The following is a 15,908-nucleotide window of genomic DNA, read 5'->3' as shown; positions in this document are numbered from 1 at the left end:
GCTGTAAATAGTTTACAGAAGCTTTTTCTATAGTATGCAAAAATGGCCTATTAACACATTTTAGTTTAAAAGCCCTTGTTCTTTTTTAGTTCATAATAAATATAGATGATCTTTGGAGAATTTTCCTCCTTTCCCCTTTTTTGATATCCACTCTGTGGAAAGGATTTATATAGATACCTGTATTTATAGAAGCCTTCAACAAGTTTAAGTTAGAAAAGAGTAGTTTAAGGATTTCCTGCCCTTCCCTTTCCATAGTTAATCTTTTCTAATGTGGCATGTGCACTGCTTTCGTGATGAGTTATAGACTGTACTATTGTGCCCATTGCCTTTTCTTTCCCCTTTCCACCTTAAATAGGAATAAATAATCAACACTGCAACTGCATCTGGCCATGGAAATGATCTTGTTTACATTTGTCTTGGTTAAAGATTATCATCTTGGTCTTTGGCTTTTTATTTTGTGGGTTTACTCTTTTCTTGCACACACGCACACCCACCCCCCCCCCCAACATGTAATGGATTGAACTATAATATTGCTAGACAGTCTTTCAGGTGTTTGCAGGCAATTTTAAGAAGCATCCTATCTTCTTGAAGGTTGTATTGTTTATTTGAAACCAAATTCTCTCTCTGTGACTGGGGCTGGGGGAACGTTTCTGATTGACCTTGCAAGAACTTTCTCCTTCCTTTTTTCAGTCCCCCTACCCAATTACTGCAGAAAGACTTGGTATTTCATTATATGCTCTTTCTACTGTAAATATATTACCTGTAGATAATTTTGTAATTAAAGTGAATCAGTAAATGAATTTAAACACAAATAAATACAGGGGGAATAGCTAGCATTTTTCGAAAAACTTGTTTTTGATTGGCATTTATCCTTCCGTAATTTTAGGTATATAAAAGTATAAGTCTTGAGCCTTAAGCATGTGTATCATCTCAGTAAAGGTGCAGAATCTTCATAGCTTTTCTGCTTGCTTTTACATGTTTTGCCTAGCATCTTAGAAAATGGTCACTCATTCCTCTGCTCTGTTTTCTGTTTAGAAGAGGAAAAGGTTTTCCTGGAACAACTAAAAGTCTGAAACAGATGTGGCACTGCACCTCAGATGCGTGGCCTTTAATTTTCATTGTCAAGTGAGTCTAGCTGCAATAATTATCTACGCTAACATATAAAGTATGCTAGTGATAATTGTGCTGAACTAGTATTCTGATAAATATTGCTGACAAGTATTCAAGCTTTATTTCTGAGAAGTGGCTTTTTAGATATGAAAGTATTGTCCAATAGTTCAGAGTTCTATAGCCATTGAATTTTTTTTCAAATTGCAGTCCTATATAGTACTTGATATAACTTGATGTAGTACAGACAGATAGGCTTTTCTATTACATGGAATCAGATGCTTAAGTTTTGTTAAAACTGCATAAATTTTTGTCTCTATGACGGGAAATTCAGTGACTAAAATACTTGTAAGCATATGAAATAGTGAATGGTCATGTGTTTGCTGTTCCACATTATAAACAAAGTTAATGAGGAGCTGATGATGATAGTCTTAACTCCATGCTTTGTGCCCTTTTTTCCATTTTGTCATTGTGTGGGTGTTACCTTGACTTAATACACTGCACGTAGCTCTGTGTAATTTGGAAAACCAGTTCGTGTACTTGTATTGCTATGCTCTGTGTGATTTCTTTACTGTAAATAAGTTTGCACGTACTATTTGTGCAGTTTATTCCATGGTACTGAAGACTTTTTTTGCTTGTTAAAAAGGTGTTATGTTGCAGATTATTTCTCTGCTGATACAACTCAGCGTATATACTTATTTCACTTGTAATATCCTTCTGATGATCTGATGAATGCTTAGAATGTAAAATCGATGAGTACGCAACTTTGAAAAACACAAGGTTTTTCGTAACCACGAAGCAGAAGAAACTGTCCATTAACGTTTTCAGTCATATAATGATTCTGACTCCCTTCTACTACCAATGTTTCTGATCTGGGTTTGCCTGGCATGGGAGAAATTTGTATGCCTAAGTTAAGGGCTGTGATACTGCCTGACTGCATGAGTAGGTGTATAGCCATTCCAGTGTTTTGGGTTAGACATCAAGGTTGCCAGTCTCCCAGTGCTCAGGCTATTGTAAGGATTTTGAGGAGAAAAGTATACTCACGTAAGATTGGTCTGCCAGTTATCTTACTTCGTAACAAATCTTGTCAGACTTGCAAAAAGAAATCATGTCAAGATTTCCTTTCATCATCTTTGTTTTGGGGGAACTTGTGGGGGGCCAGGGGAGTGGTGTGTGTTGATTCATTTTTGGCTAGTAAAATGAGACTAAGAACTGTGTGGACATTTTAAGGCAACTGACTTAACTCACTGCCCTCACTCCTAGCTCTTTGAGCTAGCCAACATTGATGTGACTTCTCTTGCTCATCAAGTAAGTTTTGAAACAAAACAAGCCCCACAACACAAACCACCACATAAAAACAACCTACTCTTTGAATCCCAAAAAAGAAGGCTTTCCAATGATGGAGAGTATCACTGTTTCCTGACAGCAGTGTTAGTTTGCAGAGCACCCTTAAAGGCAGTAGAGAAAAATACACTGTTAAGGACATGTGCTCATTAGCTCTTCATATGTTAAACTTCATTCCTTTTTCGGTGGGTCTGAGTTCTGGGGGTTTTTTTTGTTTTTACCTGAATTTGTGCTGAAGCCACGCTCTACATGAGTGTTAAGTTCTAGAAAGGAACATTTATTAGCTTTTTCCCATTCTGTCCTTCAGTGTGCCTGTCCCATGCAGGCACATCACGCCCTTCCTCCTGCTGACGGAACTGTGCCGGTTAGAAGGTTGCCTGAATTGAGGTGTGTGCTAGTGCATGCAGAGTACAGCTTACTGGCCCTAGACATGCACACATAGCTCTGAAAGCTGTTTTTACTTCACTGTCTGCCCCTCCCTCTCCTGTCCCAACCACTAGGAAAATGAAAACAGTAAGTGTGATTATTCATTCTAGATAACTTCAAGATGTTTATCCCTGTCGTAAGTAGGGGCTAAGGCAAGGTAGTTAACATGAAGACAGGAATAGAAACTATATGTGGATAGCAAAAGATCAGCAAGTGTGTATAGTGGGAGTACAGGGATTATGTAAAGAGCACCCTCCTTGTAAAAGTCTGCCAGGGATGAGAGAATAGAATGCACTATATTGTTCTGATTTACAGCTTGTAGGTGATCATTTTATTAGCTTGCAGAACTACCACCACATTTCTTTTCATGTTAATTTTCTTCCTCAGTTTGTTAGCTTTGCTGTTGTAGTTATCAGCAATGAACAGTCATTTTTGTGACTTGCCATTTTTCTACTTCTGTGGTCTCATTTCCTCCTCTTCTGTGCCTTACCTATTTTACTGCGTGTGGAGATTAAATTACAGAACTACTTATGGCATTCAATCACTTTGTTCCCACTGTTCCTTATACTCAGTTGACTCCTTGTTTCTCCTTTCACCCCCAAAAATAACCCAAAATGGTCTCCGTTAAATTTCTCTGCCTGGGAAGTGCTGCTAGTAGAGGTGCTATTGATGTCAGGAAGTACTTTAGGTCTTCGTTAAACATCTTGTCTGCAATTTTTAGAACTCAACTTCTAAAACTTGAGCCCCGGAATCTGTACCTTTTAAGGGAAAAGTGAAACTTGAGAAAGCAGGGTTGACCGTGTTGTCACATCATACTATTCTTACCTGTTTGGTTTCCCTGATACTTGTTGCCCAAAGTACAGCAGCATCCCGTTGCACTGATGAAGTTTGTGTTCTTGAGTACCAGATGTTTTTTGGTACCTGGATGACAGCATGTATCTTAAGCAGGTGATCTCCCTCCCCTTGTTCTCTTTCTGTAGGTCACTAGGGAGTTTCAAAGAGAAGATGGAAAGCAGCGACCTCTCTGAAGACAAGGGAGAAGAAAAACTGCACTCTGATAGTATCAGAACATCAAATCCAGAAGTTCTGATAGTCTTGCCATGTTCCTGTTCCAGACAGTTCGTTAGCATGTGGTTAACAAATATTACAGGGACCTGAACACCACAGAAAACATTGCAACACTGTCAGGATTTTGTAATGGTGGTTTTGTAACTTTGACTCTTGGTTTCTACAATAGATCTCAGGGCTCTCAACATAATGCTGCTGACTTAAATAACACTTCTTTAAATGAAGCAGGGGTAGTGAGAATTTTTTTTATTTTGAAAAAATCCTTCAGTTTGTTTTCTAATAATTCAAGGTAGTTCACTTAATCTACTAGTTGAGGCATTGTAGACTGCATTTTTGTTCTAATCAAGCATAGTAGTAAGGATATTAGACCATTTAAAAGTAATTTTTAATCTTTTTTTCCCCAGATTATTAGTTCTTGGTTTATTCTGTGTTGTGAATGGAGTGTTAGTATGCAACCATCTCTTTTGTTTGTCTGAATTGTTTCTTTAAGAGTGACTGCTGACACAGCCTTACCAAAAATAATGATGAGAATGATAAAACAGAATAGAATAAGACTAGTTTATTTCTTTGTCTTTTTAAATGGGCAAAGTAAAAACCTAGTGTGTATCAGTAGGACACTCAATGTTTATTTTAAATCTGGAGAACATGCTGTGAAAAAATTGTTTTGTGAGGTGTTAAATGTTCTCAAAAATAGATGGTTTGTTTACAGCTTACACAGTAATACAGCAGGCTATAGTCCTGGTTTAGATGACAAAGTTATATTAGAAAGATGGCTGTAGTAAGACTTGTAAAGTAATTTTCCTTGAGTCTCAGTAATGTGTAGGTGGTCTTGAGGATATTAATCAGAGGTATTTTTAATGTCTTACTCTTCATGGGATCAGGGCATAAAAATGTAAGTAGGGGGTAAAGGGATGCAAGTGCCTAGGATCTACCTGTCCTACTTTAAGCTGTGAAGTCCAAAATAGGGCTTTTGAAGACTTTCATAATCACTGTACTGCTAGGAAGCTTTGCCATACTTAGCTATGTAAAGGTCTGCAGTTAGGTTGCCAAAGGCTTCGTTGTGTTGAGCAGCTTAAACTGCCTCCTGTCTAGGCCCTATGAGGTTCTACAAAAGAAATATTCTTTCCACCTGTCACCCACAGAGATGCTGCAGTCACTTTGGTAGCCTCAGACTATGCCAAATGACTGACCCAGTAGCAGGTTAAAGGGGGGACCTTCTTTAGTTTCTTATCACTAGCTATAGCGTTCACCTAGGATGTGGAAAGCCTGGTTTCCTTTTATGCCCAGGTGATTCATGGCCATATGTTCCAGATGAGCATCCTGACCGCCGGTCTATGGAGTCATGCTCGGTGCTTCCACTTCCTAAGTCTTTAAGACTCTTGATGACCTAATTCCAGGGCAAGGGCAGGATTCAAGACATACTTGGCATGATTTTTTGCGTGAGCTCAGGTGGTTCACTGCTTGGCATGATGGCTGTTTATGAATCCTCTTCCTAAGTATCTGTGTTTCTGGGTACAGGTCATGAGCTTGGGAACTCAGACCTGTTCTCACTGTATGTGTGCCCAGTCCAGATCTTGGCAGTGTTGAGTGGCTGGATAGCCACTGCATCCCATCTTCCTGGGAGGTTGTGGAGAGGAAAGGAGCTGCTGTTCCTTCCTATCTTTCTGTCCTTCAGACACCCAGTATGTTAGAGTGCTCTAGAGTGTTAGAGGATTGGAGGCTTGTTACCTATTATTTTCTTTCGGAATTGAGTTTAATCTCACTGACGGTATCTACACCAGTTGTTGAGTTGTCCTTCAGAGCACCTTCACTTTTCCTGAGCTGAGCTTATTTTTAAAGTGAGAGTTTCTTCTATGGAAGGGTGCTAGGAAGTTGGCCTGCAGTCTTTCACGCTAAGGTAACTTTGCAGTAGCAGAAAGTTTGACTATTAAATGGAGATTTTGGCCTGAGGCATAATAAGTGTCCTTAACTTTAAGCAAGTAAGTAGAGCCCTTGGAAATAGACAAAGCTCTTCATATGAATAGTTATACATGATTAAATATCGATCAAATAAGTTTTTAAACTTGTGACTGTCTGTTGTCTGCAAGCATTTCATAAAACTTGATGTGTCTATCATAGCCCCTTATTATAGTGAAATGAACTGAATGCACTTATGATTTTTACTTCATGACAAATTTTGATCTGAAGCTGCATAGGAGCGTTCCAAATAGCTTGTAAAAGCTTCAGCTTAAACTTAATTACTTTAAATGTTAATGATTTTTTTAAAAGGTTATTGATTTAAAAAAAAAAAAAGAAAAAAAAACCAAAACACAAAAGTAAAACAAACAAAAAAATCCCCAAACCCAACAAAAACCCCACCCAAAAGCCTGTGTCCTGTGCTACTTTTTGGGAAATGTTCTGAAACTGGGATACAAATAAACCAGAAAATGTCAGTAATATAGGTTTCTTACCTCATCACCGCTGTCAGTAGTTCAGGTTGTCTCTAAAAAGCCTGCCAGCAGATTTCTAATGAAGCTCCTGTTAAACATAACAGAAAAACCTCAGAAACCAACCCCCAACCATCCCAAAACAAAAAACCTCAACTATTTATGAGGCTTGGAATGAATTTTTAATAAAGTGAGAATGGTAATTAGTCCATATAGTTGCTTTGAAGAAAGCTTCAAAATTAATTTTCACTGTTAAGGGAGGGAGTTCCTCCTAATCTCTGAATTTCAGTCCATGTATTTTTTTCCACAAAGTTACCAAAAGCTATTGACCTGAGGGATTTGTTTTCCGTTCCGAAGTCTTGAAATTTTCCTCCTGGCTAATTACAGCCTATTACTCTAGACTTTGGTCCTTTAGCAGTAACTTTTTCCATCTTAAGATGGGTTGTCCCATTCCAGTGAAGAGCATGTTGTCTGAGCACTGAATGGAATTACTACCAGTGGAAACTATGCTGCAAGAGGCTCGATAAAGCAGCTGCTGTGCAAACCTCAGCTGTTTTTTCCATCCTCCCGAGCGCTGGTAATTAGCATAGGGAAGCTGACTAATGTGCTGACGTCACCTCTTTCCAGTCGCAGCTTACATTTTGTTCCTGACTGCCTCAAAGCATGCAGGACTTTGTTCAGGAATTCGCTGTCACATACAGGATGCTCTGAAACCTACCTTTTTTTTTTTTTTTGAGGGGCTGGACTTGTTTCCCTTATAAACGCTGCCTGCAGGACCAACAGCTTCCTTAAGTCACTGGTTTCTGCGGAATAGCACGTATCACTTTGGCAAAGCACAAAATGCATTTTAGAAATTTTAACTACAGTTTTAGTTCTCTGATTGCCTGCGTGGCAGATAGCGATGTCTTCAATCAAGCAGAAACAAGGGTATGCTTTATCTTTTGTGCTTTATTTCTGTGAACTACTGGAATATTGAAGTACGTAGGTGCTGTTTCAAATTGTTTAAAAGCCTTGATAGCTTTTCGACTTGTAAGAAAATTGGGTCTTACAAGTCTGCAACAGTCTGCTCTGATATGAATGACTCTAACTCTGGAAATTATTAGATCTCAAGCTATGCGTTTTTGAAAATGACCAGAAGTTTACTTCTAGAGTTTTCTGTCTGTATAGTATATTCTTCACTTGTATATGTGTTTTCAGCAAATGTTTAGATTGGGATTTTGGTAGTAAGATGCACACAATTTATACTACACTTTCATGGGATTTTTTTGGCTGGCCGTGTAGTTAAGAACACAATTTTAAAACCATAAGAAGTCCTCTAGGATTTATATTTAACAGATGAGAATTAATATAAGCAATTCAGTCCTGATACAGTGAATTGTTGACTGCTAAGATACTTTAAGGACAAAAATAATGTTTTGTTTAGTGTCGTATTACTAGTGTGACATTTATGACCTCTATAATCACACGTGTTTTAAAACAGTATGTATATTGCACAAATCTTGCAGGTACTCTCTGAGTTTAAATGTTGAATGTGAGCTTTGAAATGAAATTTAGTGTGGGTTTGGCTTACTTCTCATGGCTGCATCCAGCTCTCTGGAGTACAGGAGGCTAACAAATACAGACTTTGTGTGCCTTGTTGGTCTTGATCTTGTTTCAGAGCTCATTTTGAAGAAGCTTAAGTGTGGCTCAGCAAGAAGTAGAATAGCTCTCATTTTAAAATGTCTTTGAAATATAGTGGTTCTATGCACAGCTGTGGTGAGTTTGTGAAGCAGACCTTTTCAGGAAGGAAAATGAAATTTTGAAGTAATTGCTGCCTTATGTAATCTTTGTTGCTTTTTTCTACTAATTCAAAATGTAACAGTAAAAAAAAAATGAAGCAATGTGATTTTAAATATTTGTTTATTTTGGCTTTGTGTTGAACTTCTGGTAAGCTTTTATGAAGAGAAAATATCTGAAATCTGAATGCTTGATCTATTGCCATCACTGAAAAAAGGCTTGTGACTGGTTGCTGTGTTCTCAATGTGAGCCTGAAACACTTTGCAAGAGCGTGGCAGCTTCAGAACCTACTGTTTCTTTTTCCTCCTTTGGTCTGGCATCCTGAAGTAAGAGTGGAAGCACTCTTCATGTAAATGATATGAAAAATAGCCAAGTTGGGTTTGTATAGACTCCCTAGGAGCACAGACCCAAAGTACAAAATGGAGACAGCCAGCTGTCGGTAAAGGTGCTTCAGTCTTTTCACACAGATAGGACGGCAAAGTAACTCAGCTTCAGGTCTATGAAGGTATGAGGTTTTGGTCCAGTCCTACCCTTACCACACAGTCAAAACAGAAAGTGTGTCAAAGGCCCTTAAGGAGCTGTATGGTTAGTACTTAAGATTTTTTTTTTTTTTTTTTTTAAGGAAACGTAGTGGGGCCTTTTTAGAATTTGGTTCCAGAAATAGAAGAGGTTATTAAGCTAGAGTTCAGTAATAATATCTTCATTTTCCTAAATGAAAGTTGCAGCTATTAAAACAGGAGATGTTAATGAACTTTATTATGCATGCTGAGTCACTGAAGAAAATTACATTTAGCTTGCAAATATGCTTTTTTCATTTTTTTTATTAAAACTGTTGTGTTCGTTTCCTTGATAATTGTATGCTTAAACAAAGGCATGCTTGGCAGACATTTTTCAAGGCCTTTGGATATTAATTTTAGAACACAAGCATTTCTTTTCAATTTCTTAGCAATACTATTGCTATTATGTCACTAAATCAGAGTACCATGTCCAACACTTATTAATGATAATAATCTATTTTTAATAAGGAAGAGAAGAGCTGCTATTTTCACTATTAGAAAACAAATGATAGGTTAGAAAAATTAATTATAAAAAAAGAGAAGAAGAAAACGAAATCTAAGATGTTATAAATACATCAATATTAAAGAGTGGTAGTATGCCCCTACGAGTAACTGTAATTTACTTCTGTATTTAGAGAAAACGCAGAGTGTTGCATATTCACTTTCTTCTCTGGTCCTTTCTTTTCAGGCCAAATTTGAATCACTGTTTAGAACATACGACAGAGATATCACCTTTCAGTATTTTAAGAGCTTCAAAAGAGTACGAATAAATTTCAGTAACCCTTTATCTGCAGCAGATGCTAGAATTCAGTTGCACAAGACAGAGTTCCTTGGAAAAGAAATAAAACTGTATTTTGCTCAGGTAAGTCGTCTTTGTGATTATCCTTACAAGGTAGTAAAGTTTAACTTACTTGTAATAAACTTCCACAGGTCTTCAGTCATGCTAATCAACACTGTTAGTTTTTCTAGTTTGATTAGAGAATCACAGGTTGTTCCAAAGCTACAAGTATTTGGAGGCTATTGCATGTTTTGCATTTATGTCTCCCTCTGTATTGTTTTGATAACCTTGGGGAAAGGGAGTAGATGATAATAATAAGAGTAGTCAAAGATAGAGTTTAACGGGGTGGGGGAAGCCAGGTGTGCTCTGCCAATAGTACACACACACGCACACACATGCAGGCTCAAGCAGTATCTATGGGAATCCACAGTGTAGAGCTGCATGTTCAGGATTCTACCTGTAGATCCTGCTCTCGCTACTGCAAATCATTTGTTTAGCCCACGTTTGTACTTGGAGGTCGCCATCAGTGCAGCTCGATAGCTGGCTAGCATTTGATGCTAAAGATGTGAAACTCTGGTTCTGGTAATCTGGGTGCTTTTTGGTAGCTGCTGTGTAATTTCCTCCGTAAATTTAATGGGAAAATTAATCTATGTGTGTCTGTTTCAGATGTCCCTAGGGACAGTCCTGAAGGAGCCAGTTTATTTATATACCTTCTAGAATTCTCACCACTCTCACTTGTGGTAATGAGTTTCAACACATTTGTCATTAGGTCTTTAAAGCCCATATCCAGCTTCCTCCTACTTCAGTATTTTAAGGACAGATATTTTCTGGTGAAATTTTTGTAAAACTCCATAATGAGAAGATGCGGATGTGCATACTTCATTGCATGTTTCATCAGAGTTAATGAATGTGGTGGCTTGTCTGTATTTTGTATACTGGGTCTTTCATATAGCTCTCTTCAATAATGTAGTTACATGCTGCCACCTTGAGTGCCTGTTACAGCATAACATCTATCCAAACCTTAAAATTCCTCATGAATGATGGATTCATTGATAATAGTGAAATAGCTTTGGTTTTTATGCTTTTTTCAGACTTTGCACATTGGAAGCTCACATTTGGCGCCACCAAATCCAGACAAACAGTTTTTGATTTCACCTCCTGCCTCTCCACCTGTTGATTGGAAGCAAGTGGAAGATGCGACTCCAGTCATTAACTATGACCTTTTATATGCTATCTCCAAGTTAGGACCAGGTAAGGAGTAGGAACGCTAGAATTTTGGTCAAATTAAAACCTCTTTTAAACTTCCTGAATTTCTAGAACTTTCCAAATGGATTGCTATCTTAACAATTAAATTTGTAATATCAGAAAAAGTATTAGTAAATGGTAGTTTCTTACACACATAGTAATTCCACAGGATCATTTGGAGGGCCCAGACCTCCACAGTGTGATCTGGTTTGTGATTTTGTAGAGAGCATGAATGTTGCTTCAATAATCTATTAGCTTGTTCACTTAAATTTTCAAGAAGCAGCTATCTAGAAATGAAGAGGCAATTGTGTAGTTACATACCTTTTGAGGGAATTGGGAAGTCCTCCTCATGACTAAGACAATGAAACAGTTAACAGCTGTGTGCTAGAATTACCTTTGCATCTGAGGTAGTAGTGTGTGTAGGAGGGAAACTGTCGGTGTGAACCTAATTTTCTTCTGGAGTTGAGGGAGAAGTTTCTGCCACTACTTACTCCTAACTTTCTGCTGCTGCAATTTATTCATTTATTGGAAGCTTTGAGATAGCTTCACCCTGGAAAGGAAAAAAGTTTATATCTGGTTCCTCTTCCCCCCCACCCCCATCCAAACTAAAGGAGATGTTACGAATGTACACTTATCCCTTATTTCTTGTGCTATCCCATAAGTTGCTTGTGATTTCAGCTAACTATGCTGTGTAGACTGTTTATAGGTCTATTTGTTAAAAATAGATAGCACCACAGACAGGAGAAAGTTCTACCTGCTATTTGTGTGTTTAAACCAAATGCTACTTTCAGAAACAGATGTAAAGTTCCACTAAACTGAACTCTTACTTTAAACATGCTTCTGCTTTTCACATTTTTTGATACCTCAAGACAAACTTAATTATAATTGGTGCAAATTATATAACCCAAGATCTACAAGTCTGATTTAACTTGTTTGCAACTGTGCTACTAAATTTAGGGGAGATAAAAAATGGCCACATTTAGTAGCAGTATCAAAGAAAATAAAAGATGTAGTCTGAGTCATTTTACTATAGTGTTTTTATATACCTGTCTACCTACCAGCTTAGGGAACATGTCTCATTATGTCAATAGTAAGGCATGGAGAAGTGGGTAGGGCTGAACTTTCAGCTCCTCATGCATCAGCTTTCTGTGTAGTAGTTTATGGTTGACTGTATGCTGGTGATAGATTCTAGTGAAAATACAGTGCATCTCACAAACCACTAGGGAATTCTTCTTACCTGTGAAGATTCAGCCCTTTGCAGTTTGTGGAGGTACTAAAATCTGTGCTTATGCTGGCATGAAAACTGGGGTAGATTATTGCTAGTTTTTAATAAATACCGTCTTTTAAATGGTGTGTCAATTATAATGGCAAGAGCAATTTATAGAAAAGATATCACAGTTAGAAGTAGAGGTATAAAATGCTGCCACAGATCATTTGTTTATCCAGAAATATGTAAACTAAGCAGATGAGCCTGCATGTAGGTCTTTAAAACAATCAATCAATAATATTGCTGACATACTAGATGATTTCAGGAAAATAAAATCTTTGATAAAAACAGGTTTTGAAACAGAAGTCCCATAAGACTATGCTTGTCAGAATAAAAGTTGGTTTTGATGAAACACGTGGAATGAATGAATAAATAAATAACACTACAGCTTACTGATTTTATGGAAGTTTAGAGCTTGTTCCATGGGTGCTGCTTTCTTTACTACAAGCTTTCCTTTTAAGTTTTAGCAATACCAAAAAGAAGCCTGTAGGCCGTAAAATAAATACTTAAGGAATTACGAAGCAGTAAAAGTTGATCCTTTTTCCCCCTGAAAGTTCTCTTACTGAGATGCCCCGCAGTATGCTCATTGGCACATCTGTGATCCCTTTTCTCTTGAGATTTTTTTTCATATATATTGTGAATGTTAAGCCCTATAGAGCTCTGTCTCTTGATTGTGATGTTCATTGGAACATGTAGGCAATGACTTGGTACCAAGGAGCAAGCAGGGGTTACTCTATCACAGTTGCTTGTGTGTTTCTGAAGAACTGGAGACAAGAGCCTTTTCCTCTGTGGATCTGCTCTTTGTGCCAGTTCGCCTTCCTAAAGTTCTCTGGGAAACAGAGCAGAGACCACTTCAGAGCCTTGGCACACTAGGGTGTGCTGCTTGCCACAGGTGTTTGCTTTTTTGAGCAGTTGATTTGCAAATCACTGCAGTGGCCTTAATGGAGACTGTTCTTTCTGCTGGGAGGTAATGAGTATAAAGTAACAAGAAAAGAAATTAAAGGGAGCTGCTCAGGGAAGTGGTGAAAGGAAATAGTTTGCTCTTTCCCTGATCTAGTGTAAGATTAAAATTATTGAACACCTGGTTAGATTTAAAAGTAATTCTTTATATTATGGAAAAAAACAGATTTCAGATCAGTGGTCAATAAAATTTGTATTATAACACTTCTACACACTGGCTGTATTATATCTGAGTGTTTCACAGTATATGTGCATGAAGCCTGCTGTCTAGCTCTGATGCTCCATGGAATGCCAGAACAGTGTTAGAGCACCTCTGTGTGAGGTGGGAAGAACTGCATCCAGCTTCCTTAACACTGAAAGCTTTTGGGGGGAAGGAAGATCCTGTGGGTTTGCTGTCATTCAGGAAAACAAAGTCTTCCTGAATGTGGTACAGTGGACAGATAATCCTGTACGCTTTAATGACAAAAACCCATCAAGAAGACTTATGACTGCTCGTGTAGAACGCTTCCTTGAATTCCCAGGGTAATTTATGTAAACGTGCTTTTAAGAGAGCAGCTGAGCTATGTTGCTTTGAAAACAGAACCTGAATACTTCTGGATGGTAAATAAGACTGGCAATGCACCTGCCTGCACCATCTAATGCATTGTGGCATCAGCCTCCTATCATCACTGTATTACTTACATATTTTTATGTATTCCTTTCTTTTTAGTAACTTCTTTCATACTTTTCTATAGGATGAATCCTTTTTAACCAATTCTGCTAATATTTTAACTTCCAGGAGAAAAGTATGAGCTACATGCTGCAACTGATACTACTCCTAGTGTTGTCGTCCACGTATGTGAGAGTGACCAGGAAAATGATGTCGAAGAAGAAACAAAGAAACCCAAACCAAAAATTATTCAGACAAGAAGGCCAGATTATACTCCTGCCCATTTAAGTTGAACTGCTGTTGTTTTTCCAAGGGTTACAAGTAGACATATGCAAGGGAAGCATTTATTGTGGAAACAGCAGGTCACAGAGGTCACAGGTTTGGTGGCAACAGCAGCACTTATAGCAGGAGAAATTCCAATATAAGTTTGCTCAGAAAAAAAAAATAGGAAGTTTCATCCTTATTTTTGATGCTGCTGGTTGATGGATGTCATAAGTGTATTCCCAGATTACTGGGAATGAAAGATAGGCAGAAGACGACATTTTTTGAGACATAACAGGACAAACTAGGTTTATTTTTTTGGGAGTACTGTAGGCTGTTCCATTATAAAGCAACTGGGGGAAGCTTTCTTTGTTCTGACTCACAGAAATCCTCAAACTAATAGGCTAGTCATTGTGTGGAGTACATAACGATAACAGAGGTGGTTTTAAAGATTAAAGTATGGGAATTGTAAACTTTTTTCTTATAATAGTTTTTGTGCATGTGTATTCTTGGTCTTCTAAAGTAACTTTGCATTATTTTCTATAGTTTCTGACGTTTCTGGAAATCTGGGAAATTGTTTAAAGTATTTATTATCTCAGCATCCTGGACTTACTACTAGGTGTGTATATACATATATATTTATATTTGTTTTTACTGGCACTCATTTTTCCAGCAGGCATACAATGTCTTCAGCACCTTATTTTGGTGCTATGTAACTTGTGCTTTTAAAATTTTAACCTTTTAAATGCCTATATAGGGTTTTATCTGGCAAAGTAATGGAAAAACGTGCAATAGGAAAGTTGTTTAAATAAGTTGATTTTAAATTATTTAAGTTTAAATAATTTATATCTTCAATGACATTTGTTCGGTAGCTTTGACTTTCTCATTTGGAAAAAAAGTACTCTTACATGTATAAATAAAGCTAATGTTGTATATTCACAGCAATGTAATTTTTCAGTAAAAAATGGCAATGGAGAGATGCGAACTCTACTCAGTATGTGAATCTGCATTGTTGTGAGCAAAGGGTTAACGGTGATTGAAAAATTGCACACAGTGTGTAGAACAGTGAAGAGAGATGGAGTGCCTTTTCCGTGTTCATTCCTGATGTGAACTGTTCTACAAACTGCACACTTGTATCTTTTTCTACTGGCTTTGTCCATAAATATAAACTTTCTTAGCTTTGCTTCCAAAATAAGCTGGTATTTAGAAATGCTTAATGCCAAGTAATGATGCATACTTAAGTAATGGGTTATATGTGGGAGAGGCTTTAGGGTTTTTTTATATGTTAGTGTTTAAATACAGTAGCTCATGACATACAAGTTTAGAGAAAGAAAGATGTCAGAAGTGTATTTTATTACTTGTTTTTTAAAATGGAGATCCTCACTTTGAAACAGGCTTCAGTATTTTTTTTTTTAAGACATAGTAACTGATATCTGTGGGAAAATATCACAGTTTTAGAAAGGGGTTGTTTGAAGGTTCTCAACATGTTTTTAGACATCAAACCATGGTTCTCTGGTTTGCTGTTGCCACAGCTGGTCTGAGAATGAGTTTTGTAGCTGGAGTTAATATAAAGAAATCCATTCTGTGCCATTTGAAGCAAACACTGACTTAAATGCCCAGGTTCACACCCTGTTTTTAAATAAATATTAAAAAAAGTAAGAGGTATAATGAAGTCATCCCAAGTTGTGGCACAGTGTAAATGCAGTGTTATTGAAGGCCTGTCGTCATACTAAGCAAAATAGAAATTGATATCCTGTGACTACAGAGAGCAGGATTATATATAACTTTAGTACTACTTGCAGTTAGAATCTTGTTTTGATTGGTGTGCCCTGTCAACTGAAGTGAACACTGGTACTTGGTGTCTGTCTGGGACCTTACTCAAGTGGCACTCTCCATCTTAACAGTGTTGAGAAGTCCTAATGCTGCCTATTGCTGGAGCCATGTTTGATGGACACAGGGGTGCATAAGGTTATTTTGTGTTACTAAGGTGTAACAACCAGCTGGTTACTTGTACTTCTTATTAGCACATAAAATAAATAAAATC

General features: G+C 37.5%; 1 protein-coding gene across 2 annotated transcripts in view; it reads left to right on the top strand.

Moving 5' to 3' along the window:
• The window catches only part of RCAN1 (regulator of calcineurin 1), a gene marked incomplete at its 3' end in the record, with an annotated part of 40,068 nt that extends 26,172 nt beyond the window's left edge, over nucleotides 1-13,896 (top strand). Inside the window, exons 1-4 of one of the 2 annotated variants that reach the window (XM_082013875.1) lie at nucleotides 6,879-7,298; nucleotides 9,393-9,566; nucleotides 10,574-10,733; nucleotides 13,733-13,896. In XM_082013875.1, coding sequence (XP_081870001.1) covers nucleotides 7,212-7,298; nucleotides 9,393-9,566; nucleotides 10,574-10,733; nucleotides 13,733-13,896 — 585 coding nt within the window. In that variant the 5' untranslated portion in view covers nucleotides 6,879-7,211. Of the gene's footprint in view, nucleotides 1-6,878; nucleotides 7,299-9,392; nucleotides 9,567-10,573; nucleotides 10,734-13,732 lie in introns of those variants that run through there. The other variant, XM_082013876.1, reaches the window with a different exon arrangement.
• Between the last annotated feature and the right edge of the window lie 2,012 nt (nucleotides 13,897-15,908).

This window comes from Phaethon aethereus (genome assembly GCF_964289735.1).
Source record: "Phaethon aethereus genome assembly, chromosome: 1".
In the NCBI taxonomy this organism is placed as follows: domain Eukaryota; kingdom Metazoa; phylum Chordata; class Aves; order Phaethontiformes; family Phaethontidae; genus Phaethon; species Phaethon aethereus.
This window is presented reverse-complemented; position numbering and strand designations above follow the sequence as displayed.